Here is a 26,524-nt window from a genome sequence, read left to right as displayed (position 1 = left end):
TGCTGCCGTGTGAACAAAGAATAATCAGCCCTTGATTGGACATAACCAGCAGATTGAATAGCTTCAGAAAACTTTGCAAACCATTGACAAGATGTTTGCTTCAATCCATGTAGAGATTTGTTAAGGTGACAAACTAAATTCTCCCTCTATCGCTGGAGACCCAGAGGAGGAAGCATATATATTTCTTCATGAAGATCACCATGAAGAAACGCATTATTGACGTCAAGTTGATGGAGGGACTAGTGACGAGATGCAGCAAGAGCTAAGAGGCAACGAACAATGATCATTTTGGCAGTGGGAGAGAAAGTATCATGACAGTCAATACCTTCAAGTTGTGTATAACCCTTGGCAACCAAACGAGCTTTATAACGTTCAATAGAGCCATCTGAACAATGTTTGATTTTGTAGACCCAACGACAACAAATGAGAGATTTGCCAACGGGAAGAGGGGTGAGAGTCTAGGTATTGTTAGCTTCCAAAGCCTGTAATTCGGAAGCCATGGCAGCCTGCCAATGAGGAAAAGTATCAACTTCGAAATAAGTCTGGGGTTCAACCTATTGAGTAATAGTTGCAAGAAAAGATTGTTATGCGAGTAAGAAATGATGATAAGTAAGATAATTAGCAAGTGGGGATAACGTGTACGTGTGGTGTGACTAGACGACGAAGATAACGGAGAAGCTGGTTGGGTAAGCTTAAGAGTAAGGCAATCGTAGTCCCGTAACTTTAGAGGCGAAGATGAGTGACGCCTAGAGCGACGAAGCACCAGTGTAGGAGAGGCAAGAGGCACAAACAGTGCAGAAAGGGACTCTAAATGCAATGCAATAGGAAGTGGAGAAGGCTCAGCAGGGACATGAGAATCTGGAAAAGACATGGGCTGAAGGATGGCAGAAGGAGAATCACGAGATTTAGTTGGTGGAGAATGAGGTGGAGGTGAAGAAGGGCACGGTAAAGTGGGGTCTGGAAGTAATAGTGATAGAGGTGCAAGTAAGGAAAGGAGGATGGCCGGGGATGATGCAGGTGTTGGTGCAGTGATGGGTAAGGTAGAAGATGGAGAATAATGGTAAGGGAAAATATGTTCATGAAAAACAACATCTTGGCTAGTAAAAAAATTTGTGAGTGGTAAGATTGTTTTGACCAATAGGGTACCCTAGGAAGACACATCTGTGAGCTTGGGGGGGGGGGGGCGTGCAAATTATATAGGTGTCGATTGCATAAGCAAGACAACCAAAGACTTTAAGATGGGAAAAATAAGGTGGTTTAGAGTAAAGTCGTTCAAAAGGCGTTTGATGGGAAAGGAGTAGGGTAGGGAGATGATTAATGAGATGGACATCCGTTAGCACACATTCACCTAAAAAATGAAGGGAAGATTAGCTTGGAAACGCAAGGCACGAGCAATTTCAAATATATGACGATGCTTGTGCTCAACTACCCCATTTTGTTGAGGCGTATAGACACAAAAGTGTTGATAAATTACTCCATGGTCTTGAAAGAAACTACGAAGTGAAAAAAATTCTCCACCATTGTCTCCTCTTATTTGGCAAATGGATGTATTAACCTAAGTGTGAACAAAAGAGAAAAAATCTTTGAGGATATGTTGTGTTTCTGATTTATGTTGCATGGGAAAAATCCATGTGAAACGAGAATAATCATCCAATATAGTTAAGAAATATTTTGCTCCAGAAGTAGAAGCAATTTTATAAGGACCCAAAATATCGCAATGGATCAAATCAAACGGTTTTGTAGTTGTAATGGAACTGACACCAAAAGGTAAACGACTTTGCTTGGCTAAAGGACAAACAAGGTAAACAACTTTGCTTGGCTAAAGGACAAACATCACAAGCATTATTTGACTTAAAAGGAAAATGCAACAGGTGTTTCAACATGAAATCTAGTCTAGAGGATAAGTGACCCAGATGCCGATGCAAGTACTCTATAGAGGAAAGAACAAGGTTGCAGACTTGGTGTGGACTACCAGATGTTGTGGGAGTCAATGCCACCAAATAATAAAGCCCTCCACGTTGCTTACCCAAACCAATCACCATCTTCGTTGTCAAGTCCTGCATAATACACCACGAAGGAAAAAAAGTTACGAAACAATATCCACATGTAATTTGACTCATAGACATCAAACTACTTTGAAAGTGGGCACACACAACACATCTTGCAACAAAAACATAGAACTCAAAGGGACATTCCCAGTGGAGACTATGCGAGCTTGCTCTCCACTTGGTAATAAAATTGGTGACAAATAGGTGTTTTTGACACCATCAATGAGTAAATATGATGAGGAGGTTATATGATCCGTCACACCACTGTCGATTATCCAACAATGTAAGGGCAAAAGGGATGTCAACAAACCTGTCTTCATGGCAGCGACATTAGCTTTTGGAGGAACGAATGCATCGCCTCCTTTATTATTCATTATGTGAAGGATTTGCTGGAATTGGGTGTCAGATAACCCGGACATCACCGACTTCATCTCCTCCAAAGTGGCACCTTCGGAAACTTGATTTGCTGAAGAAGAAGAACTGCCTTCCTTTTTAGAAGGCTTGCTTCCTTTTTTAGGCTTGACTTTGTGAAGACGATGCCCTGGTGGATATTCGTGAAGTTGGTAATAAGTATCAATTGTGTGATAGTCATGATCACAATGAGTACAGTTTGGGGGCTTACGACTGAAGGACTCAGATGATCGCAAACCACCTTGTCAAACAGCCATAGCTACTGTCTCAGTGACTCCACGTGAAGCAGTAAAAGATCTTTGCTTCTCTTCCTAGGAAATTGAAGCATAGGCTTGACGAACAGTGGGTAAAGGATTCATCAGTAAGACTTGTCCTCGAATGGCACCATATAACTCATTGAGGCCCATAAAAAACTGCATCAACTTGTTCCTTTCATTCTACGCTCCACACGTACAGGAAGTGGAGTCACTGTAAGACGCCAGTTCATCCCACAATTTCTTCAACTTCGTGTAGTATGCAGCAACTGAAAGTTGGTCTTGAGTAAGAGAAGCGATGTTCCGTTGTAATTGGAAAATCCGAAGAGCATTGCTTTGTGAATAACACTCTCACAATTCCTCCCAAATTGCATAAGCATCAGTCATATAGAGGATACTATCAGAAATTTCTGAATCAATGGAGTTGATAATCCACGCAACGATCATGTCATTACATCTCTGCCATGTAGCATGGTCATCCGGTTTGATCTTCTCAGAAGGCTGTGTGACAGTACCATCAACAAAGCCGTGCTTGTTTTTGGCACTCAGGGAGATCCTCATCGCACGTGACCAAGTAAAGTAATTGTCCCCATTAACGGGCTTCGAAACCAACATCATAGATGGGTGATCTAAATGATGGATAAACAATGATTTGAAACATCAGCCTTAGCATCAGCCGTGGCTCCTATGGAAAGGTTGTTAGTGGCCATGACTGTCAACGGAAAAAGCTATTGAAAAATAGCAAAAAAGGGGCAGCGGTAAGAACTAGGATTTTGACCTAGCTCTTGATACCATGTAAAATAGAGTAAAAGTATATTTTGCAGAAGTGATTTTCTTCTATTGATACCAAGACATTTATACAAAGAAGAACTCTCGATAGAGAAGTAAACTATCCTACATTCTAGGTATACAACAGGAAAATAAATCTATACAAATCAATTACAAATTTATTTCCTAAACTAAGCCAAGATATCAAGAATGATATCGTTGACTTCTCTACAATCTTGTTATGACATATAATCCTTTTTGCAGTAGCGACTCGATACTTAGCCTGGAAGCATCCCTGTAGCCTTTTCATAACCTATTCATGAGAGCGGGAGGGTGGCGCTTGCCCTACAAGCGACTATTAACCTTCTCATAATCGACCCCCTTTCAGGCCACTGGTATCTTAATGGCTGATTAGAATTATTTTTTTCCTCCTTAATAGGATAATTTTCTTTCTCAAAGAATGATCAAGTAATTCCTTAAAATTGTTGATGTGTAACTGTGTAAGGTTTCCGCTGCAGGTTAATGTATTCAGGCAACAACTTGAACTTGCGAAAGAGTTAAAAAAGCCAGCATCCATCCATTGTGTCCGTGCTTTTGGTGACCTTCTTCAGATAATGAAGTATACAGATGCTGCTGTTCTCTCTATTATGTCAATCGTAGCTTGTAATTTATGGGGTTCATCCAAAGTAAAGCATCTATGAATGCCTCATGTATATTGGTTTATTTAATGTTTTCTTGTCAGACCTTCAGGGCCTTTTCCTGCTGGCGTGATTCTTCATTCTTACCTAGGTTCTGCTGAGATGGTTCCTGAATTTGCCATCTTGGTGCTTACTTTTCATTCTCTGGATTTCTCATGTCCACGAAAGTAAACAAGGCAAAGTGGATGCTGAAGATGGTAGTTCCATATTTAGATTGGGGCGTCTGTGTGTTTGTGTGTGTCTGTAAACGTTAGACAGCATTAGATGCAATTTCTTTTTAAATTGTTCTTTTCTAGGTGCCTTCTGAAAAGATATTACTGGAGATAGATGCACCTGATGCATTACCAAAATCTGATATAGGTTCTTTGCATCTGATTGAAGGAGATGCTTCCCTCCTTGAAGAGCTTCAGTTGCAAGAAATTTCTTCAGCTCTGACGGCTAGTGCAAGAGACACTTCAACGCTTACAAAAGCAGCACTAAATCACCCGGCAAGTATTCACAACATGTGTGTTTTACAACTCGAATCTTGCACATTATCTGTTTTAAATATGTTCGTTATAGTTGTCATTGTAGTTTCTACGGCCATCATTCAAACCCTAAACCCTTGGGATTAAATCTTTTTACATGAATCTCTTGGACCCGTGGGTGTGTGTTTTGATACTTGTACCATATGGTTAGGATGTATACAAACGGGTAGTGTATTTCATTTACTTTTAATGTTGAACATCCTTTCTCAATGGCAGGTACTCATCTATGTCGCATCTATGCTAGAAATGACCAAAGAAGGACTTTCTGAAATAAGTTACCACAATGCATTGTGCTTATTCCCTTACTATGTACGAACCTAAGATTACCTGGTACTCCAGTTCTTGTTTTAGATCTGAACTAAATGGTAGTTTGGATTTCTGTGGCGGGCTATTGTTACAAATTCTTATGTACAAAGTAAGCAGATAAAAACCATTTTTGTAATATTATCGTGTACTCCAGTTACTTGTTTCTGATATGAATGTCCTCTAAATTTAAATTAAAAAAAAATTGACTGTCAAAAGTTTTAACCCAACGGTCGAGACAAAATGATACACTTGTGTTTTAAAGAGGTTCTCTTGTAAATCAATGACGTGAGAGTGCCCGCTCTCAAATGAATAAGCAGTGCAGCCCTGAGAATGTCAATACAATTAACTAAGCATCCTTCAAAAGATAACAGCATGCCTGCTCCAGGATCACTTTGTACTGGTTTGGTACTGAGGTACTTTTATAAAAAGTGGGTATAAAAAAAAAAGTTGAGTTCAAAAAGGTGTTTGGTAAACACTTAAAAACAGCTTATTTTCACAGTTTTGGGTGAAAAAAAACTGAAAACGTGAAGCACCAAAAATGAGTTTATTCTCACAGCACAGCAGAAACAGTTTTTTTTCAAAGCACAGCAATTGTTCTCACTTAAATTTTTGAACCATAGTGTACCATATGGCAACTGTTCCCGCTTAAATTTTTGAACCATACCTGCATTAGGATGACAACCCAGAGTGCAAAATGCATTTTTATATTAAAACAAAAAGGTCTGTACTGGAACAACTAGTAAAAACTACGATTCCATAAATGACCTTTGTACTGCAAAATGCATTCAAAGCATAGCAAGATATTTATGATGTATAAGAATTTGAACTGAAAACGTTCATTAATAATAAATTCAAAGCTACTACAAGTAATCACTTATCATCTTCCCCACTTAGAGACACAAATTATCTTGGATTTTACCCTATTATTATCACATCACATCAAAGTAGCCTGAAGTTTCACACAACATTAAATACATAAAAATGCAGTGCTATGCATAATCCAAAGTACCATCATGCCATTATTACAACACAGATAAAACTGCAGTAAATGAACTATCACACAAAATCCAGAGGATGAAAACTTCACTGCCAAGCCCACTTGTCACTAAGTGTTCTCCTTACTCTTGTTGCATCCTGAAGGGGTTGATAAAACAAAACGTAAGTGTTCCAATTTTATCATAGTTATAAAATCATCATTCAACATAATCCCTGTTTTGAAAACATTTATAGTGAAAACTATATAATAGTGTATACTACCATAATAGTAAGAATCTCAATAATCGAAAACATTCAATTCAAGTTCAGAATCTTACCTTAACTCAATCAATCATACTAGCATCCACTAGCATAAGTATAGCAAGCAAAATATGCTAGTGTCAACTAACTAAACTCAATACCAGTAATAATCAATAATCATAGCGTCTACTAGGATAAAATATCACTTGCAAATAATCTACGGCCGAAGATAGCTATACAACATATATAGAAGATCATGAGGTGAAAATAAATCACCAATGATCCAAAGATATAGTCAAATATCATCCTCAGTCACATCAGAGACCAACATATTAATATGCATCCGCATATACATATATAGCTAGTTAGTTAGTTAGTTTTCGAAGGGGTGCACTCACAGGTAAGCAGAGCGTCCTTCGCAACTAGGCTCCTTGCCTATATCCTTTCTATCCTTTAATAACCCTGTGATAGTCAATATAAACTAAGTCAGGCTTTAATCATCAATTCATAGGATATTGCCCAAAACTACCATTTAGGTATTGAATTTGCACAAATGGAGGGTACCACTTGATTTAGAACACCGAAAAACCTAGGGTTAGGGCTCCGGTTCGTCACGCACTGCCATGCTTCGACCACACGCCGAGAAACACGCTGCCGTGGGCCGCCGTTGCCGGTGAACACGCCGTTGCCGGCAAACACGTTGTCGTACTCGCGGCCACGGTTCGGCGAGTAAACGCCACACTCGCCGTCGCTTGAGCCACACGTTGGTTCGGTGAAGGTTTAATAAAGGTTAATAGAATATACCTTTGCCGTTGGAAAATTCCGTTAGAGTTAACGGAATCTCAGGTTCTGCCGTTAGAATTAACGATGACCGTCACTGGCTGCTGTCTGCCGTCATCGGAGTCTCACCGGAAACTGTAGAAAAAATTCCAGAACACGGTTAAGGCTCCCTGAGCTCGATTTCAACGTATTTCCTAGTGAAAATCACCAATTTAAGTCCCAAAAAGGGTTTAGAGACTTACCCAAACTCAAATTTGAAGGAGGAAAGGTCGAATCCACCTTGGATTCGACGAGTGGAGCTTAGCGAGGTTCGCCGGATTCTGGAAATGGATACCGAGAGCATGCATGTCAGTCCTATAGTGATTTTCCATCAATTTTTACATGCAGAGAGGTATTTAAGTACCTAGGGTTCATTCGAGTAGAGTATGAACTCCAAAGCTCACAAACTCGCCGGAGTTTGCACGGTGGAAATGACCGGAAACTGAAAAAAATGCACAGAGCAAATGCAGGGGTGAAATCTCTTGTTTCGAATTGGAAATCACCAAAAATCCCGTCCCAAACAATAATAAAACACAATGAAACAAGATTTGCATAAAGAAACTCTCATGGGTTCGAGTTTCAGAGCTTGAAGCTCTCGGCTTCAATGGTGCCGAGGTCCACACTGCATCGATCTCACATGCAAGACCATATTTGTGTTCCTTGAGTCTCAAGGATGTCGAATATGAGATTTTGAGGTTTCATTTGTGAGGGAACTGGGGTGAGAGCTAGGGTTAGGCTTTCGGAGCTTAGAGAGAGAGAGAGAGAGAGAGAGAGAGAGAGAGAGAGAGAGTGTGTGTTTTCAGCTGAGGGAAAGAGCGAGGCCGAGAGTTATGTAATCCCACTTAAACCCATTTAAATAAAATTACAAAATTACCCTCCAATTATTTTTAATTACAATTAGACCCTCGAGGTCTTGATTCGTAATTCATTTTCGACGTAAAACTAACGTACGAAAATTAAAGTTAAAAAACTGAAGAAAGTACAAGGATTGACTTTCGAGTCGAGGCTCAATAAATTATTTAAGACACTCACTTAGGGGTAAAATAGTTATTTCACATGTCTTGGAAATAAAATACAATATTTCAAGGTACAAGTCGTAACGAATGATGACAGTACTGAATAACAATTTGAACCCTCATCTCTTGCAGCATCATTTTCGAGACCCACACTCTTTAGTTTTGTATTTATAAATTCATTGAATAATATTTATTATAATCAAATCTAATGGTAAAACGGCTAAAGTAATTAAAAAAAATCTTTTATATGTTTCATATTCTTTCATAGCCTCCGCAAGTTTTATGGTGTCATTTTAATGATTTTTCAATATTTATCAGAATCTAAATATTTAGGTAAAAATGTTCATAAAATTAAATTATGATAGTCTACATAATTTTTTTTTAAGTTACTTTAAGAAAAAAATTATCCAAAATTTATTTTTTAATAATCTCAGGCTAAAAATTTAACACATAACGATTGGAGGAGAAAATATGTTTCTGGGTTAAAACCTAAATTTTTTGAGTTAAAAATTTTAGGTTTTAACCAAAGATTAGAGATGGTCTTGGGGAAGGATGTGGAGTTTTATCTTAAGAAAAACTCAATGCATTTGTATATAAAATTATAAATTGTAATTTATTTTGAGACCATTTTTAAATTAGCGGCCTTGAATAATATAAAAGCAAAATGTATATCGGGCCACTAAGAAAATGAGGGTAAGGCCCAAAAGGCCGAACGTCCAAAATAAGCAGCGAATTTGGAAGTCGAGATTCGTTAGAGAGCGAGATGAGGGTAAATGGAAGAGCTTCAATCTCAGCCATTCGTTAAATGATAGGCCATCATTATCTGTCGTCCTACTATTCCTAGTCCAAGAGAAGATGGTTTTATTTCAGTGGCTTGCTTTTGGGAATGAAGCTCCAAATTAACCACCAAGCAAGCATGGCTTCGGCTATTCTTTCTCTGGCCAAACCATCTCCTCTACAGGTTCAGGTTCATGGTTTTGTTGTTCAATTGTATGCCATATAAATATATATATATATGCTTGCTAGCGTTTGCTAATTAACTAGAATCAATGTGTTATGTATTACTGGATGATACATGCATGAGCATTGCTTGATGAGAAATATTTCAATGTCGACAGCCAAATGGAAAACATTTTGCAGAATTCTCAGCTCTCCCGAAGCCATCAGCCAGCCTGCCTTTTGGCAGAAAGACCTCAAATGATGTGAGAACCGCTATTCCTGGTCGTCTCTTACCATTAAACAAACTTATGTATTTACAAAAACTTGCCGAAGTTGTATGTGTGAGAGGTTATATATATAGGAATCATAAGATTGATTTTTATCTGAAAAGTAGTGTGTAGAAATCATTTCCCATCGCTTATAGGCTTAGCTTTGAGACCAAATAAACCTAACAAAAAGGAGGCAAAAACATAACACAATTTCAAATATCTTGCATCGTTTTTTCTCATGGATGTTATGTTTCATCTGCTTTAGCAGCAAATGATGAAAAGTAAAGTGGTAGCATCTCAAAGAAATATTGCGTGCTTTGCTTTGCAAGAATCATCTACTTCCACTGGTGAGTTGCTCTATTTTCACAATGTATGGCAGGGATTCATTGCCTTGTGATTATATCTGACACATATTATAGTAGGGCAGCATTGGTAAAAAGTGAACTCTTTTTGCCCCTTTTACGTACTAGCTGATGCTGCTGATACAAGTACAAAGGAGGTTAAAACAGCTGATCAAAAAGCAGCAGCTCCAGCAAAGCCTAAAGTTGCTGCAAAAGCCCCAATGAAGGCGTTGCCTCAAATGATGGTGGAGGACGTTATCCCGCCGTTGAAAGCAATACTCGAAACTCAAGATGAACTCTCTGATATTGAGCTATGTTTTCAAGACAACAGGGTCAGCTACCTATATATACTAATTGTATTTGAACTTTCGTTTGTTCGTTCCTAGCATTTTCATATTATAATAATTGATACTACGTACTCTGGTTTGATTGAAAAATGAATACATATATATATATATATACAGCTGGAAGGTTCCTTTATAAAGAAGGGCAATTTCTATTCGTTTTGGGCCTTCTTCCCCAGTGGAGTCCTCACAGGTACCTCTTGCATCTTGCCTTGTCAAGTCTTCAATTCATTGATTGATGTTTGTGCACAATTTAATGAATGAATTTACAGAAAAGTGACATTAACAGACTATGGTACACGTGCAGGTCCAAAGGGGTTTTCTCTGTCTTCGTATGGCTCAGGAGTGAGCACTGTTGAGCCATTTCTCATTGATGAGAAGAAAATAACGGCAAAACATATTGTCTTTTGGGTTGAAAAGCGTTTAGCCGCTCAAGGAATCATTCCTGTCTGGAATTAGACTAGTTCTCCTTTCCGCAAATCTTTCATTTCATTCCCCACTATATATAATATTCATTGTAAATTAAACGAACAATGCATTACTTTAATTTTGGATTTTAATCACTCTGATCTGATTTAGCCATCTTGTTGATTAAGCAATTAACAGAATTGGGCACCAAGAGAAAGTTGGTTGGGTCGCCCAGGAGCTAAACCCTATGAATATGATTTATTTATTAAACCCCAGAGTCGGATTGAATTTTGATCTTGTTCCATTTAATTTGATACATTAATTATTAATTGTTATTAATATACACATTACCTGATTCGGATTATGTACCTAAAATACCATACCTAGTATAGTCAAAGTATTGAAATAGTTTTCTCCTTGGAGTTTGGGTGCGTTTGTTGTGCTGGACTATCTCAGATTAAACTAGCTTCAAGAACTAAGGTCATCTCCTAGCAAAGGAGGGCCAAAGGGCTCATTTTAGCCCTCTAGCCTTCCAAGAAATTAATATTTTAATGAACAGTGCATTACCATATTTCTTACCATTTCCAACCGAGGACCATAAGGTCAAACATAATTTATTATTTAAATTTTCAAAACTACAACAACTTAAATTTAAAAACTACAACTTAAATTTATAGGACAAAATGATAATTTTTTTTTTTTTTTTTTCAAATTTTGGCCCAAAAAAAATTTTCAAATCCAACGGTAATTGAAGTCAGCTAGCCGTTGGATTTGAATTTTTTTGGCCTATAAATAGGGTGGATATTGGGCTATACCTTTGAATTCAATCTCTTTCAATTCAAGTTTGCCATGAATTCCAACTTTGGATCCTCTTCGGATTCCAACTGGGGGTCCTCATCCAATTCCGAATTGGAAGAAAAATGGGCGCAAATGAGATGAGAAGACGAGGAGTTTGATGAAGAAGATGAAGCATGGCGCAACACACAATATATGGCAACCATGGCTGCAGCCATGGTATGTCAGCCAACTGAGGAACAACTACTTCAACCCCAACTCGGTGTACATGTGAGGAAGAGGTCCCTAAAATAATTCACTTTAATCAAATCCACCCTACTAGGGTCGGTACAACAGATACCCTGCTCATCCTCCAATCCCATGATTTTATTACATCAGCGACGTTTCGCCGTTTGAGCATGAAAAAATTTAGTATTCTTATCCCCCACCTAGATCCATTGAGTCCGAGATTTGAGCTTCCAATACATTTCTTCCTCTTTAACCCGAGCCTTTAACTACCTTTCCATTCCTCGCACCTCATCATTCACAAAAGTTGAAGACTTATAAACATTTCAAAGGTCATTCTTCAAGGATTGAATATGTACCTTCAAATTACCACCTTTAGTTCGCCGCTAATTTTGCAAACCCTTATGTACCCATTTTAACTTTTCCACCACTTGAAAAGCACGGGAGCCCACAAAACCATGCCTCCAATTTTCCTCCACAGTGTTGTGACATTCCTTCTCCTTATTCCATCGCGGGTCATAAATGAACCATCTCCATCGTTTTAATGACATAACGTCCATATCCAAAATAAGCATAGCATGATCGGACCCTTTTAACACTTCATGTAGAACTTTTGCCTCCGAGTACACACTAACCCATCCACTTGTTGCTAAACCACAGTCCAGACGTTATTGTATAGGCCCCTCATCCCTTTGATTCCTCCAAGTGAAAACAAATCCCAAGTCAAGCAGCCTATTATCAACAATAAACCCACTGAAATCCCTTCTACTAGCCACAGACCTATAATTCCCCCCTTCCTTCTCCGAATCATCCAGAATGTCATTAAAGTCACCAATGACCAAGCATTTATCCTTATCTACCTCAAGCTGTTGAGACAACAACCTCCATTGATCTCTCCTCTTCATGTCATCAGTACTTGCATAAACCGCGAACAACCTCCACTTCTCTTTTTTTATTCCATCATAAATGCCCACCTCAATAAAGAAATCTGCATACTTAACAAGTAACACTTGATCACAGTTCTTCCAAAAAATACACATACCACCGACAATTCCTTTTGGCTCAACAGCATGCATGAACTCCATCCTAAGCCTTCTTTTCAAATAAACATAGCGATTACTTCAATTTTTTGTCTCCAATAAAATCACTATGTCAGGGGTGTAAAGCCTATTTTGCTCCATCAAATCGTCAACTGTCAGGTCACCCCTGATACCTTAACAGTTCTAGTAGATTAGCTTTATAGGAACTTGGGAGACCCCTCAAGGCTGGTCTCCTCCACCTCAGATAAATACATCTTTCATGGTCAGTTGGTTTTTGGTTCAACACACATCACAAGCTCCACATACTCCACCTCCTGAAAAGAACGTTTTCCCTTTTGACTTATTCATGATAGCCTCAATAATGGTTGCCAAGTCAAAATGATCATGATCCAACACTTCATGTCCTCCACCAAGTTCGTCTTTCAACCCCATGTTTTTCATATCCCCAACACTCCCATCAGGTAAATGCACCTCCACATTCAAGTAGATTTCCTTGCCATTTTCCTGCGATACACACACCCTATGCACCCGTTCCTCCCCTTCAGGCAACTCCTTAAGCATAACATTTATTGCCGCATCCGCAACTAGGCCTGGCAATTTCTGACACGACCCGATAACCCGACACGACACGACACGAAATTAACAGGTGTTTGGGTCGACACGATAACGAATCGGGTCTTATCGGGTAACCCGATAAGCACCTGTTAAGATAACGGGTCGGGTCGGGTATACACGTGGGTAAACACGATACACGATAAGCAAAATATTATTTTTATAATTTTATAACCCCTAAAAAAATATTGTAATAATTATATACATTAATTTTACAATTTTATACCCCTAAAAATTATAATAAATATATATATATATATATATATATTAAATTAACTATAAAATTTATAATAATTATAATAATTATATATACTATAATAATTATACCCCCAAAATATTAAGTCTATCTATACTAATTATATTATATATATATATATATTAAATTTTATAAAAATTATAATGCATATGAATTAATAATTTAATATGCATGATCATGCATTTGCCAACTTGCCGTCCTTTTTGGAAAAAAAAATGGAGGGAAAATGAAAATGTTAAGAAAAGTTGAAAATAAAACAAAAAAGTGAGGGAATTAGGGATAGATGTTGGAGGGAAAAGTGAAAATGATAAGAAAAAGTTGAAAAGGAAACAAAAAAGAGAGGGAAAAATGAAAATTAATAGAAGTGGTGAGAAATTTTTTTTTTTTTTAAGTTATTAACTTTTTATCACACACATGACTGTCATGACATATCTCACTATTTTATAATGAACATGTGACACGTGATGTATGTACTATTCCGTGTACCAGTCAATTATAATTTATACGTACAAAATAAATAGATTTAAATCTACTTAATAAATATATATATATACACACACACACACACGGAACTTGATTGATGGCATACGAATTCTCCAAAACTAATTTCAACGATCCAAACCGTCAAAATTGTTTGTATATGCTTGGAGATCATATCAGCAAAAAATCACAAAAAAAAAACATTCAGAGATCAAGTAACGGGACAAAGCTTTTCAACGGTTATAAACGAAAAATCAAGATTTAACGGTTATTTTAACTCCGATTTTGATAATTTTTTATAACTACACTTCTTGACCCTATATGAATACAATGAATGAATTCGATCTTCAATTTAAAATATTTACACAAGTGGATACCACAAAATCTTATGTTATACTTAATAAAAGTATAAATAAACTCTAAGTGTTAGTCAATCTATCGTTTTACGAATTCTCCAAAACTAATTTCAACGATCAAACCGTCAAAATTGTTTGTATATGCTTGGAGATCACATCAGCAAAAAATCACAAAAAAAAAACATTCAAAGATCAAGTAACGGGACAAAGCTTTTCAACGGTTATAAACGAAAAATCAAGATTTAACGGTTATTTTAACTCCGATTTTGATGATTTTTTATAACTACACTCCTTGACCCTATATGAATACAATGAATGAATTCGATCTTCAATTTAAAATATTTACACAAGTGGATACCACAAAATCTTATGTTATACTTAATAAAAGTATAAATAAACTCTAAGTGTTAGTCAATCTATCATTTTACGAATTCTCCAAAACTAATTTCAACGATCAAAACCGTCAAAATTGTTTGTATATGCTTGGAGATCACATCAGCAAAAAATCACAAAAAAAAAACATTCAGAGATCAAGTAACGGGACAAAGCTTTTCGACGGTTATAAACGAAAAATCAAGATTTAACGGTTATTTTAACTCCGATTTTGATGATTTTTATAACTACACTCCTTGACCCTATATGAATACAATGAATGAATTCGATCTTCAATTTAAAATATTTACACAAGTGGATACCACAAATCTTATGTTATACTTAATAAAAGTATAAATAAACTCTAAGTGTTAGTCAATCTATCGTTTTACGAATTCTCCAAAACTAATTTCAACGATCCAAACCGTCAAAATTGTTTGTATATGCTTGGAGATCACATCAGCAAAAAATCACAAAAAAAAAACATTCAAAGATCAAGTAACAGGACAAAGCTTTTCAACGGTTATAAACGAAAAATCACGATTTAACGGTTATTTTAACTCCGATTTTGATGATTTTTTATAACTACACTCCTTGACCCTATATGAATATAATGAATGAATTCGATCTTCAATTTAAAATATTTACACAAGTGGATACCACAAAATCTTATGTTATACTTAATAAAAGTATAAATAAACTCTAAGTGTTAGTCAATCTATCGTTTTACGAATTCTCCAAAACTAATTTCAACGATCCAAACCGTCAAAATTGTTTGTATATGCTTGGAGATCACATCAGCAAAAAATCACAAAAAAAAAACATTCAAAGATCAAGTAACGGGACAAAGCTTTTCAACGGTTATAAACGAAAAATCACGATTTAACGGTTATTTTAACTCCGATTTTGATGATTTTTTATAACTACACTCCTTGACCCTATATGAATATAATGAATGAATTCGATCTTCAATTTAAAATATTTACACAAGTGGATACCACAAAATCTTATGTTATACTTAATAAAAGTATAAATAAACTCTAAGTGTTAGTCAATCAATCATTTTACGAATTCTCCAAAACTAATTTCAACGATCAAAACCGTCAAAATTGTTTGTATATGCTTGGAGATCACATCAGCAAAAAATCACAAAAAAAAAACATTCAGAGATCAAGTAACGGGACAAAGCTTTTCGACGGTTATAAACGAAAAATCAAGATTTAACGGTTATTTTAACTCCGATTTTGATGATTTTTTTTAACTACACTCCTTGACCCTATATGAATACAATGAATGAATTCGATCTTCAATTTAAAATATTTATACTAGTGGAATTTATATACTTAATAAAAGTATGAATCAACTATCATATTAATAATTATATACATTAATTTAATAATTTTATGCGGAAGAGAGTTCTGACGTGGAAAATCTTACTGAAAACATCTTCAACATAACTCTTGAAGGCAATAGATCAAGCCAAAGTTCCAATATAATTTCATGATGTTCGATGTAAATTGAAGATTTTGTCAATGGAGGTGTAAACTTTTAAGAAAGACTTACAATCTTAAAAACAAAAACTCTTTATCCTTGCACATTTAATATTTGTAATAGATTAGTAGTGTATGTATTATTTTTTTTATTAGGCTTTCATTTTCGAGTGTAGATATAGTACTTGAACGAGAAATGTTTTAATGTTTTCAAGTAATATTTATGTCGCAATGTGTGGTATGTGCAAATTGTAAAAAAATATATTTTTTTCTTAACGGGTCATAACGGGTCGGGTCACTTTACCCGTTGGGTAAAGTGACACGACCTGTTAAGGGGTGTGACACGACACGACCCGTTAAGATAACAGGTGTTACACGAAAACGACACGAACACGACAGACACGACCCGTTTGCCAGGCCTATCCGCAACCACACCTCCCGGGCTAATTAACTCCGCATTATAGGCCACCTCCTTATCCCTTCTCGTCATCTCTTCTTCCTCTTTCTGACGTCAAATTTTATTAGCAAGAGAAGTACCCCTCGGGCTATACTTGGTAAACCACCTGTATCAAACATTTCGTTATCCTCCCTAGCAGCACTATGGCCACCATTTGACGAACCCTCCCTCTCATAGTCGCCATTTCTCCTCATCCCTACCACCAATGAAGGACGCAAACCTCTCCATGTCTCATCCCGCTCATCACTCATCATCCTCCTCCATTTCCTTGGACTACGCCGACCCTTATTAAAGCCAATAGAAACCCCACCTCGGAATCCGGATCATAGCAGATTACCCCAAAGATCAGTCTCCGCAACCAAGCCACGGTACACCAGATTGTCGTCTAAGTTCCCAGCAACCGTACTATCTGCCCTCTTCGCATCCAAAAATTCCTTACAAACTCGAGTTGCATGCCCTATAACCCCACATATTACACAATATTTCAGCAGAGCTTCATACTTGAAATCCACCCAAACCTTCCCATCATCTGGGAAGTTCACAAATGTCCCACGCATTAATGGCTCACAAACATTGAAGCAGATTTTTACCCGTAAGAACCTACCAATGTAGTCCCTACTCACCGAAGTATCCACCTTCTGCATGCAACCCATACGCCCTCCAATGGATTCTACAACCGCTGCAATCATACTTAGTGGCAGAACATTATGAATCTGCACCCAAAAAATACCAAGGGAAAATGACGCCCATCTATTGAAACCCGTCCCTGTACGATCAGCCACCAACACAAGATCACTCTTAAAGGTCCAAGGCTGATCCGCCTCCATCCCTTTTCGCAAATCGCCATGTCCAACAATCCTTGCTAGGAACCTACGATTCCCAAGGTCACGAATGGATACACCCTCTCGTCTCCGCCAAAACGACGTAAAACAATCAATGAAGGCTTTGCCATGCATGTCTTTAGAAGTAAACACTTCCGCAACCAAAGTACATTGAAACCCTAGCAAAACCCCTTCCACAACCTTCCTATCAATTGTAATCCCCTCCCTCTCCTTTTCAGTCAGCCGCAATTTCGAGTCAAACTTAGACTCTAATTCCTCCAAGTCCTTCCGCACACGGTCCGCCGCCATCCCAGTAGACAAAAACCCCAGCGCACTCGCACCACACTCACACCGGCCCTTGATTTGCACTACCATACTCACACCAAATCCAAACCCTCTCACTCGGTGTAGCACAGCCTAAAAATATTGCAGAAACCACACACCGCCGAAAAAATTTACAAAAACCCTAACCCTAAGTCGCACCAAAAACCCTCATTTCGAGGAACGTGTATCGATGACACATCCATACATATGTATTTCATTATAGGGTTAATCTCAGTTGACTATCCTGAAGTTATTTAGTTTTCAACATTTGGTACATAAAGTTTTTTTTATCCCAAAATAATACCCGGAGTCATAATTTTAAAACACTTTCATACATCATTACCTCTGGTTCCTTCCCTATGTCCTGCATCCCGACACCTTACATTCCACAATTTATTTGCCTTCTCCTCTATCCCCGAAAGTCTTCTCTCTCTGTTTCCGAATATTCCCGTTCAAGTAGAACCTCAAGCTTCTTTTTCTCAACCTCTGCACTTCCTCATCAGCTTCATAATCGCATCGTTATCATCTCCTCCAACTCCCCACTTCATCTCCTGCAACAATTTTTCGTATCTCTAGTTTGCAACATTTCACTCATTCGCAACTTTGAGCATTTCCAACTGATCAAACTGGTGTTGTTCTTCCAACTTTGCATTCTTGTTCTTCAGCTTTTTAATCTCCCTCTACAGCTTAACCTCACGAGCTACTAAATTCTCTTCAGCTCGGTCAAAATCCCTAGACAAAAAGGTCGCCCGCAGGTTAGGTTTCTATTCACACATGGGTCAATCGGTTTCTGTTCTCACATGGATGAAATTTGAACCAAAATGAGTAAAAGTGTCAACGTCTTTTAACAAAGATAGGATATCATCAAAGTGTTGCCCGAGTTGCATTCCTTGATGTATAAGAGCACTTCCAATGTGGAAAGGCCCCCACGGCAATTAGCAATTGAATCCCCTTCACTTAATAGTAACTGTCTTTAATGAATAGTAATTGTCTTTTGCATCTCCACCCCTAAACTGAATAGCCATGGCAATAGGTAATAAAATATTAATATTTTTTATTTTATAAAATAATAAAAATCATTTTATTTGTAATTTCGGATAAGATTTTTAACCGGTCTCGTTACACCACATGTCATTATCCGAAAGTACAATTTTTTTGTGATAGTTTTCGATAAGATTTTTATCAAATTCCATCGCGGCACGTGTCATTACCTTTTTAGAATCGTTGAGGAAAATATGAAAGTGTGGTGTAAGGTGGAAGATAATAATAAGGTATTTATAAAAAATAAAATAATTTTTTTTTTTTATAAAAAAAATTCGGATTTTATATTAATTTTTAACATTTTAAATTTTTTTTATTAACTTAATTAATTTCTACCGTTGGATTACAGAAAATTTGAAATCCAACCCTTCGGATTGTAACACGTGGCATAATGGTAACATATCAGAATTTTTTTCTTTTTTTCTTTTTTTTTTTTAATTTTTAAAGTTGAAAAACATGGACCGTTGATCTGGAATCGAACGACTCAAATTGTGCCACATCATCTAGTAGTTGGGGGATTTTTGATTTTTTTTTTTTACCATTGGAAATCGAATAGTCCAGAAAAAAAAAGAGCCTTTGAAATCCAGCGGCCAAGAGGGTGCCACGTTGCACCCAGTAACGGCTAATACACAATGTGAACTGCGGCCCCACAGCCTGAAACTTTGTCGGTAACGCGCCCCCACACGCACGTGTTATGCACATGCCTAACACAAAATTTTTTAACGTGACTGACATCAACCTTACATCAATCCCCCTCAGGCGCACAGGCCTTGAACTCCCGCCTGCCCTCTCCCACGAGCTCCTCTTTAGCCCATTTGCCCAAATGGGCTGAAGCTAGTTTGAGAAGAGATTGGGTTGCAAATGTTTCATGTCCACCGGGCTAAAGAGCACGCTGGAAGTGCTCTAAAAGCGGACACTCAAACTCAAAAGAGTAGGATAATGCTTGTTCAACAAAATCAGCAAAATAATGAAAACACGAGATGAGTTTGAACAAAGAAAAAGTAGGAAATCCAAAAGACTTTGTGTAAAAATATGTAGGACGACATCCTGCTTCATAACATGACAGACTGAGAGGCAGATATTGACACTTTATTTTCTAAAGGGTAAATTTAGTAATAAGCTAATTCAATTACATAGCTCATTTGATATAGTATCCACTATCCAATGTGGCACATTCAATTCAATTTCATTTTATTTGGATTCATAATGATGAACTCAACGCGCAACTACTATCAATGCATACATACAAACAAATAGACAAGCATGGCCGTAAAAAAAGGGTGGGGAATCCAGAAAACTTACAGGCTTACAAATTTCAATATCAAATAGAAGAGTACTGGGGGAATTAATTGACCATCATCTTGTATCATAAGGGTAATCCAGAAAACTAACAAGTAACCAAAACCTGACCACAATGTTTCTCATATAATACAAACATTGTAATCTAATCTTAATGGTTGGATAGAATATTTTCGTAAGTGAAGGAGACCGCAATATGAATAACAATACAAGGGCTCTACTCTAACCGTTGTGCACCGACTTGTACAAATGGTCGTTTAGATTTGCAAGTAAAGATGGTCCACAAATTCTGCTAGCTGTTTCCAGATGTGGAAACTTCAGCGCTGCAAACAGGGCAGACCTGCAGTAACATAGCAAGTGAATGTCCCTTTTGTTTTTTGTCTCTATCCACAAGCGCACATGCAAACACAATTTCAACAAGGCTACTCTAATAAGAAATCACCAATGCCTCAACTAAAAGCAAAAAAATTATGGAAAATTTCAATGTACAACCAAAAACCGTGAATACAACATCATACAAATTTTGACCATAGCCACACCTACTGCCATATGCATATTAATATCACAATATTTTAACTGGTTTAAGTTTTGATGTCAGAGCATGTGAAAAAAGAACATGATAAATAATAATTTATTTTGGAAAGAATGAAGAAATTATAAACTACATGAACAGATTATAACAGAGTAAGCAACATTGAATTGCCAGTGAAAAGAAACATGAAATTTCAAAATCGTACCTTGTTTATTGTCAACCAATTATTTATGCACTCAGAATGATAGGAATGTTTGCAGGATAGTATTGTCAAATTCTCACCATCCTCGAAATCCAACCGACAAATGACACACCTGAAACAGAAGTAAAACTTTAAAATAAACCTCACACACAACACTCAATAAAGTACATAAAACTAAGGAATTTGTTATGTGCTTACGACTCATTGCTCCCATTCTGACTGCTTCCTGTCTTGTAGCTTACTGAAGGCAATGAGGCGATAGTATCAGCTGAGAGCCCTCTGCTCTCAGTTCCAACAACTTCGCCCAATGCAAGTAACTCCTGATATAGTTATATAAAAGTCATGGAAACAAGCCCAAAGGTAAATGCACTACTGGAAGCATTAGAATTTAGAGCCACCTTACCTCATATGAAAGTTCATCTGGGTCAATCTCCTCCCATGTATCCTACAAACCAAAACTAGATGAGAAAAAAAGGTTGACGCAGAGGACAGCAAACTGCTACTGCCTTCTAGAAGAGTCTCAGTCATCATACTAATCTCAGCATACAAGTAACAAATTGTTACCTGAGAGTTACCATGATGTTCCTCTGTGTCCTCTACTTCACCTGAAACGAAAATAAGATACCAGAAACATTAAATATTGCATAATTTCAAGGACTTCAAAATGAGATGATATAAAAATACGACAACTCTAAACAGTCACAAGCACTCACGGTCATTGATCCCAGAAAGTGCCATCAGTCTAGCTGCCATCTCTCTGTCTTCAGCATCCTGCAGGGCTCTTGCATAGGCCTCATCACTTGAAAAAACAGCCGGACCATATTCGACAATGGGGTTATCATCCTCTCCAGCATCATCATGAGCATGCAAATTAAATGCATCTTCATCATTGTCAACCTCAGTTCCATCATATTGCTCCTCATCATCATTATCATCAGCATCGTCATCAAATTCATTGAAATCATCATCATCCTCATGCACATAACTTCCAGCTTCCCAACTTCCATAATCACTACCTTCATTGTTCATTCGTAGCATCATGTATGCCCTTTCCTACTCAATAGACAAACAACGGCAACAAGATTACATGAACAACAAGATCAAACAAAACCTCTCCAAAAACAACCACGACCACTTATAGTTATAGATAAGATTGATAAGGAACAGCATTCACATTAAGATCGAATGATGCAATACCTATAGCTTGATAGAAAATATCCTTCTTTGAAAATACAAGACTAAAATCCCACTGGGCCAAAAATCTAATGATAAGTTCTTTCTGGTCTAAAATGAAATGTCAATAATTGTCTAAGAGTCGGTCAATACGAAATAGAAAAATAAACAAATAAGTCAAGCACACAATCTAAGAGTTGATAACCTTTGCCACACCCAAAAAAAGACAGGAAAAAAAAAATCAAAGAGTTGATAATAAGCTGCTTCTCTTTTTGAGCAAGTATGAAGCTTTATTGCGAGTATTTATTTGGCTCCTAGCAAAATTACAATAGTTTACCATTTAATGTCTTTTGTATATGATGAGTCTTTTTATATTTGTGTAATATCTAATGAAGTATTTTTGCGGTTTTAAGGGCCTTTTTGCTATGTTTAGAAGTTATTAAAAGTCCAATTTGAAGCCTATAAACAAGGCTATTTGTAAGCCAAAAGGAGATTTGAAATCACAATGAAGGATTTGTTGAAGGCTTGGGGAAACTGTTTTTGCCCTCTTTCTCCTCTACATTCTTCTCCACCTATCTACTTGCTCTATCTTACAACAACCCTAGATCGTTTCCTTCTCTATACCTCTCTTGATTAACAAAATTTCTGCCGTCTAAAACCCACCATGTCCCAAAGCAACACTCACCTTGTATGTCCTGCATCAATTTGGTACCTGAACAACATAACCTCCTTTTCCTTCCAAATTCTTTTTGTTTAATCAATTATAATGGTTATAAATGCAGAACATTCAAGGAGAGTTGAAGCTTTGAGTCAAGATTACAAAAGCAATAAGGAAGGCAATTGATGAGTATTTAGCAAAGGTCAAATCCTCGGAAATCAACATTCAAATCTTTGTTTGTAATTAGGAAAAACATAATAGAAGGGAAATTGTAAACATGGATTTTTCATCCTCAACCCCTAGGCAAGAACCTGAAAGGAATACAAAGCGGAAGAATTGCAGAGGACCATCATTTTCAAAGATGTGGTTCGATGTAATGATCAAGGGAACAATTTTCATACTCCCTTTTTGTACTTCTGCACTCCCTAAATTCAGGCTAGCTTGTTCAAAAGGTTCCACCACCACCATAGCTCACCACCTTATCCATCCATAGACACAACCTCCTAAACCCAACGACGGGCCTGTTTGAGATTGCTTCTGGAATGTGCTTCCTACATAAGAAGTCCCAAGCGAACCCTACTATTACAACCCCAGAAAATCAGGGTCTTCAAAATGCAGTGTCATGCACACAAGAATTTGGGCACTAGTCTGCAAGGGAGTTTAAAGCTAATGAGAGAACCACTCAGCAATCAAGTTTTGCTAAATGTTGAACCCTTTGATTCTTCAAAAGGAAGTGAGTGTGTACTTTGATGAGATCGGATAGAGAGGAAAGGGCATATATAATCATCGTCAGATATGTAATGCTAAACAATTGAAGTCTATATATATAAGATCGGATAGAGAGGAAAGGGCATCTATAATCATCGTCAGATATGTAATGCTAAACAATTGAAGTCTATATATATATGTTAAAAGTGGAAAGAAGTAGAAACAACAGAAAGTGTGGTCAAGCAAACCACCCCAAACAGAAATAGGAAAAGAAAAAGACAACTCCAGTGCGCTGAAGAACACCGTAACACAAACTAAAAGGAAGCGGCCTTGCAAAATGATTTGGGTAGATCTAAACAATTGAACTCCCACAGAAAAAATATTAAAAACTTTTCAATGAAAAAGAAAAGCAAACCCCCAGAAGGCTTTCACAAAGAACCAATTGATTCCCTGCAAGCCAAATTCAATCCCAATTTCCTTGACCAATTGTCTCCTTTAATCTTTGGAACAGACTCTAAGAAAAGACTTAGACCTGGTTTGATACTGAGGTAATTTTGAAAAAAGCTGGGAGCTGTTTTTGTGTTTGGTAAACATTCAGCTTCAACTTTTTTTCACAGTTTTGGGTGAAAAAAAAACCAAAAACAAGAAGCTGCAAAATCCAACTTTGAAAAACCGGCTTTTTTTCACATCTGTTTTACATAAAAGTTTACCAAACACTCCGCTGCTTTATTTCACAGCTACTTATTCTCACAGCACAGCAAAAACAGTTTTTTTTCAAAGCACAGCAATACCAAACCAGCCCTTAGAGTACTTGGATCTAATGGAAGACGTGACACAGAACTGAGCGCAATGGCGTTCTAGGATGCATATAGCCAACCCCACTTAGTGGGAAAGGGCTTTGTTGTTGTTGTTGTTGTTGTCGTCTCCTTTAATCCCAACTAAGGGCTAGTTTGGTATTGTTGTGCTTTGAAAAAAAGTTGCTTCTGCTGTGTTGTAAGAATAAGCAGCTGTGAAATAAACAGTAGAGTGTTTGGTAAACGTTTTTGTAAAAGTGCTTTTGAAAAAAAAAAAACAGTATTATAGTGTTTGGTAAACTTTTATGTAAAACAGATATGAAAAAATACCGGTTTTTCAAAGCTGGGTTTTGCAGCTTCTTGTTTTTGGCTTTTTTTCACCCAAAACTGTGAAAAAAAACTGAAGCTAAATGTTTACCAAACGCAAAAACAGCACCCAACTTTTTTTGATACCACCTTTTTTTAGAATCACAAACCAGTCCTAACTCTTCATCAACCCACTCATTATCTCACTACCCCACATGATGCTATCAACATCAAAGCCTCTAAGTTGCCGATTGCAAGGCACATTAGGACGATGCCTTGTGTGCTTTTCAAGCCTGGACCTCACTCTTTTAGTAGAAAGAAATTCATAAGTGACACCTGGGTTAATGATGATGTCGGTGGAGGTGCCAGTGGAGATTTAGGTGAGCGGACCTGAAGTGAGTGGTCTGAAATTCGGAAAAAAAATGGTTTCTTCGAACAAAAATTGAGATAACAAAAATGGTACGAAAACTATAAATTATGTCTTAGGTTGTATTTTACCTTCTAAATATCACATAACAATCTTAAAATTTATAATGGAAACCGAAACACAAGTTGTTCATTTAATGGAGATTGATGATCGGAATCAATCCGCAATGGAATTTCCGTTGGTCACTGAGTGAACGAAAGAGGAAACAAAATCGGAGGGGGTATCAAACAAGTACCGAGATAACATTCTAAGGCCAAGTTCGGTTGCTAAGGAAGAAAAAATGAGTGGAACATGAATCCTTTGTTTGCAACCATAACATAACAAATGAAAAAACCAGTAAGAAATCATGTTTGAACTTTCAGACTTCGTCAAATAATAAGCAAGCAAAGCAATATGCAACGAGAAATCGAATACCTGTTCTTGGAGGGTTCGAGCAAGGGCTAGGTCGGCATCGACCTGACTGAGATTACTGAAGGGAGTTCTTGAAGGCAGGGGAACAGGAGGTGAGGAGGAGGAGGGATCCACCTCCTGTTCCTGCGAAGGCTCACTATTTACTTCTTCTCCTCGTTCTTCGCATTCATTCAAACAGGGGTTTTGTTCTTGTTCGCTGACGTTGTTATTGTTGTTGGATTTGAGTCCGCCGGCAGACCCCAATTTGACGTCATCATTCTCCATGGATTATGGACTGTGGAGAGAGAACCCAAATAAACTGGGATTAATTGGACAGAGATCGAAATTGATTAAGAGTGGGAAAGAGAGGAGAGGGAGATCAATCACAGACTATTTCAAGAATGTCAAATAGCCGGATAATCGAGGTCAATGGGTCGTGGATGTTGAAGGGTATAAAAAAGACCCAACAAAAGTTTAAATAAAAAACTATAGGAAAATGACTTTATTATTGTGAAATAAATAGTGGTTTGGTTGTGTCATATTTAAAATATGAATATAATTATGTAAATTCTAATGTATTTAGATATATCTTGAAATATTCATTTTAGTATGTATTATCATATTAGAGTTGTAATCCTATTAGTGTAAAGATTTAACTTATCCTATTAGGATAAATAAAGGCACAATGGAATGAAATAACACACACCTCACAATTAAATCTCTTTCCTCTCTCTTATTGCCACCGGCCTCCCCCTCTCTATTTCCTTAGAATAGTTTAGTCAATTAGACCTACAACACGTTATCAGCATGCTCTTGCCAAAAGCTAAGAAATTGAAGGATTGTAAGAGGAGGCTTTCTTCTACAAAATTCAAAGGTTTTTATTTGTTTTCTGTCAATCAAGTACGCTTAAAATAAAGTAAAATATTTGAAACGTCCACGAAGCATGAAAACATTCATGCATGAACCCCCTATATTTATATTTTCATTCTGATATATATATATATACATATATATTTATATATATATATATATATTGTATATGATTCATATATTTGTCAATATATACACGTTTCATGCATTAGGCAATTATTATTTTGTTACGTGGAATTTGTGAGTCAAAGCATATAAATAAATTGGAATCAATTTGGGTTTTTCACAAACGCTAGAAAGTCAGAAAAAAAAAATTTGGGAATTATGCGGCATAGATGTGGCTCGCCACCATGCCAACGATGGCACCATCGCCGACCACCACAGTTGGCTTACAGCCCAACCACATGGAGCACACCACCAAGATGATGTCGTCTTAACGTCTAGACCATGGCAGCAGCCCTTTGGGCTTTGCTGCGCTTATATGGACACGCCAGGCCCACAGCCCAACCCAA

General features: G+C 37.2%; 3 protein-coding genes and 1 long non-coding RNA gene across 7 annotated transcripts; 2 read left to right on the top strand and 2 right to left on the bottom strand.

The window, feature by feature from the left end:
• The first annotated feature begins 3,969 nt into the window (after positions 1-3,969).
• On the top strand, positions 3,970-4,975 carry LOC125469570 (uncharacterized metal-dependent hydrolase BUsg_343-like). The gene is given in 5 exon segments (XM_048566995.1): positions 3,970-4,100; positions 4,224-4,297; positions 4,300-4,376; positions 4,476-4,671; positions 4,923-4,975. Coding segments are annotated over 5 exon segments (531 nt in total).
• Positions 4,976-5,907: 932 nt separating this feature from the next.
• On the bottom strand, positions 5,908-7,836 carry LOC125469573. The gene is made up of 5 exons (XR_007251814.1): positions 7,432-7,836; positions 7,271-7,348; positions 6,813-7,163; positions 6,647-6,710; positions 5,908-6,146 (listed from the first exon to the last, which is right to left on the bottom strand). It is a non-coding gene; the product is annotated as an uncharacterized LOC125469573 (long non-coding RNA).
• Positions 7,837-8,882: 1,046 nt separating this feature from the next.
• On the top strand, positions 8,883-10,550 carry LOC103956060. 4 transcript variants are annotated; one of them, XM_048567404.1, is made up of 6 exons: positions 8,883-9,044; positions 9,202-9,285; positions 9,560-9,638; positions 9,762-9,964; positions 10,097-10,169; positions 10,284-10,550. In XM_048567404.1, the coding sequence occupies exons 1-6, from the start codon at positions 8,970-8,972 to the stop codon at positions 10,433-10,435; spliced, it is 666 nt and encodes a 221-aa protein (XP_048423361.1). In that variant the 5' UTR covers positions 8,883-8,969; the 3' UTR covers positions 10,436-10,550. The 4 variants fall into 4 exon arrangements, with proteins under 4 accessions (XP_048423361.1, XP_048423360.1, XP_048423359.1 ...); XM_048567403.1 differs by having other exon boundaries at positions 9,557-9,638; XM_048567402.1 differs by having other exon boundaries at positions 8,894-9,050.
• Positions 10,551-19,938: 9,388 nt separating this feature from the next.
• On the bottom strand, positions 19,939-25,594 carry LOC103956059 (E3 ubiquitin ligase BIG BROTHER-related). Its single transcript, XM_009367996.3, has 7 exons — positions 25,167-25,594; positions 21,400-21,739; positions 21,251-21,291; positions 21,090-21,131; positions 20,885-21,006; positions 20,690-20,798; positions 19,939-20,292 (listed from the first exon to the last, which is right to left on the bottom strand). The coding sequence occupies exons 1-7, from the start codon at positions 25,425-25,427 to the stop codon at positions 20,245-20,247; spliced, it is 963 nt and encodes a 320-aa protein (XP_009366271.1). The 5' UTR covers positions 25,428-25,594; the 3' UTR covers positions 19,939-20,244.
• Positions 25,595-26,524: the final 930 nt, after the last annotated feature.

The sequence above is a fragment of a genome, unplaced genomic scaffold (genome assembly GCF_019419815.1).
Source record: "Pyrus x bretschneideri cultivar Hongxiangsu unplaced genomic scaffold, Pyrus_bretschneideri_v1 Contig44, whole genome shotgun sequence".
NCBI classification, from domain to species: Eukaryota; Viridiplantae; Streptophyta; class Magnoliopsida; order Rosales; family Rosaceae; genus Pyrus; species Pyrus x bretschneideri.
Note: the sequence above shows the minus strand (reverse complement) of the source record. Positions and strands in the feature narration are given on the sequence as shown.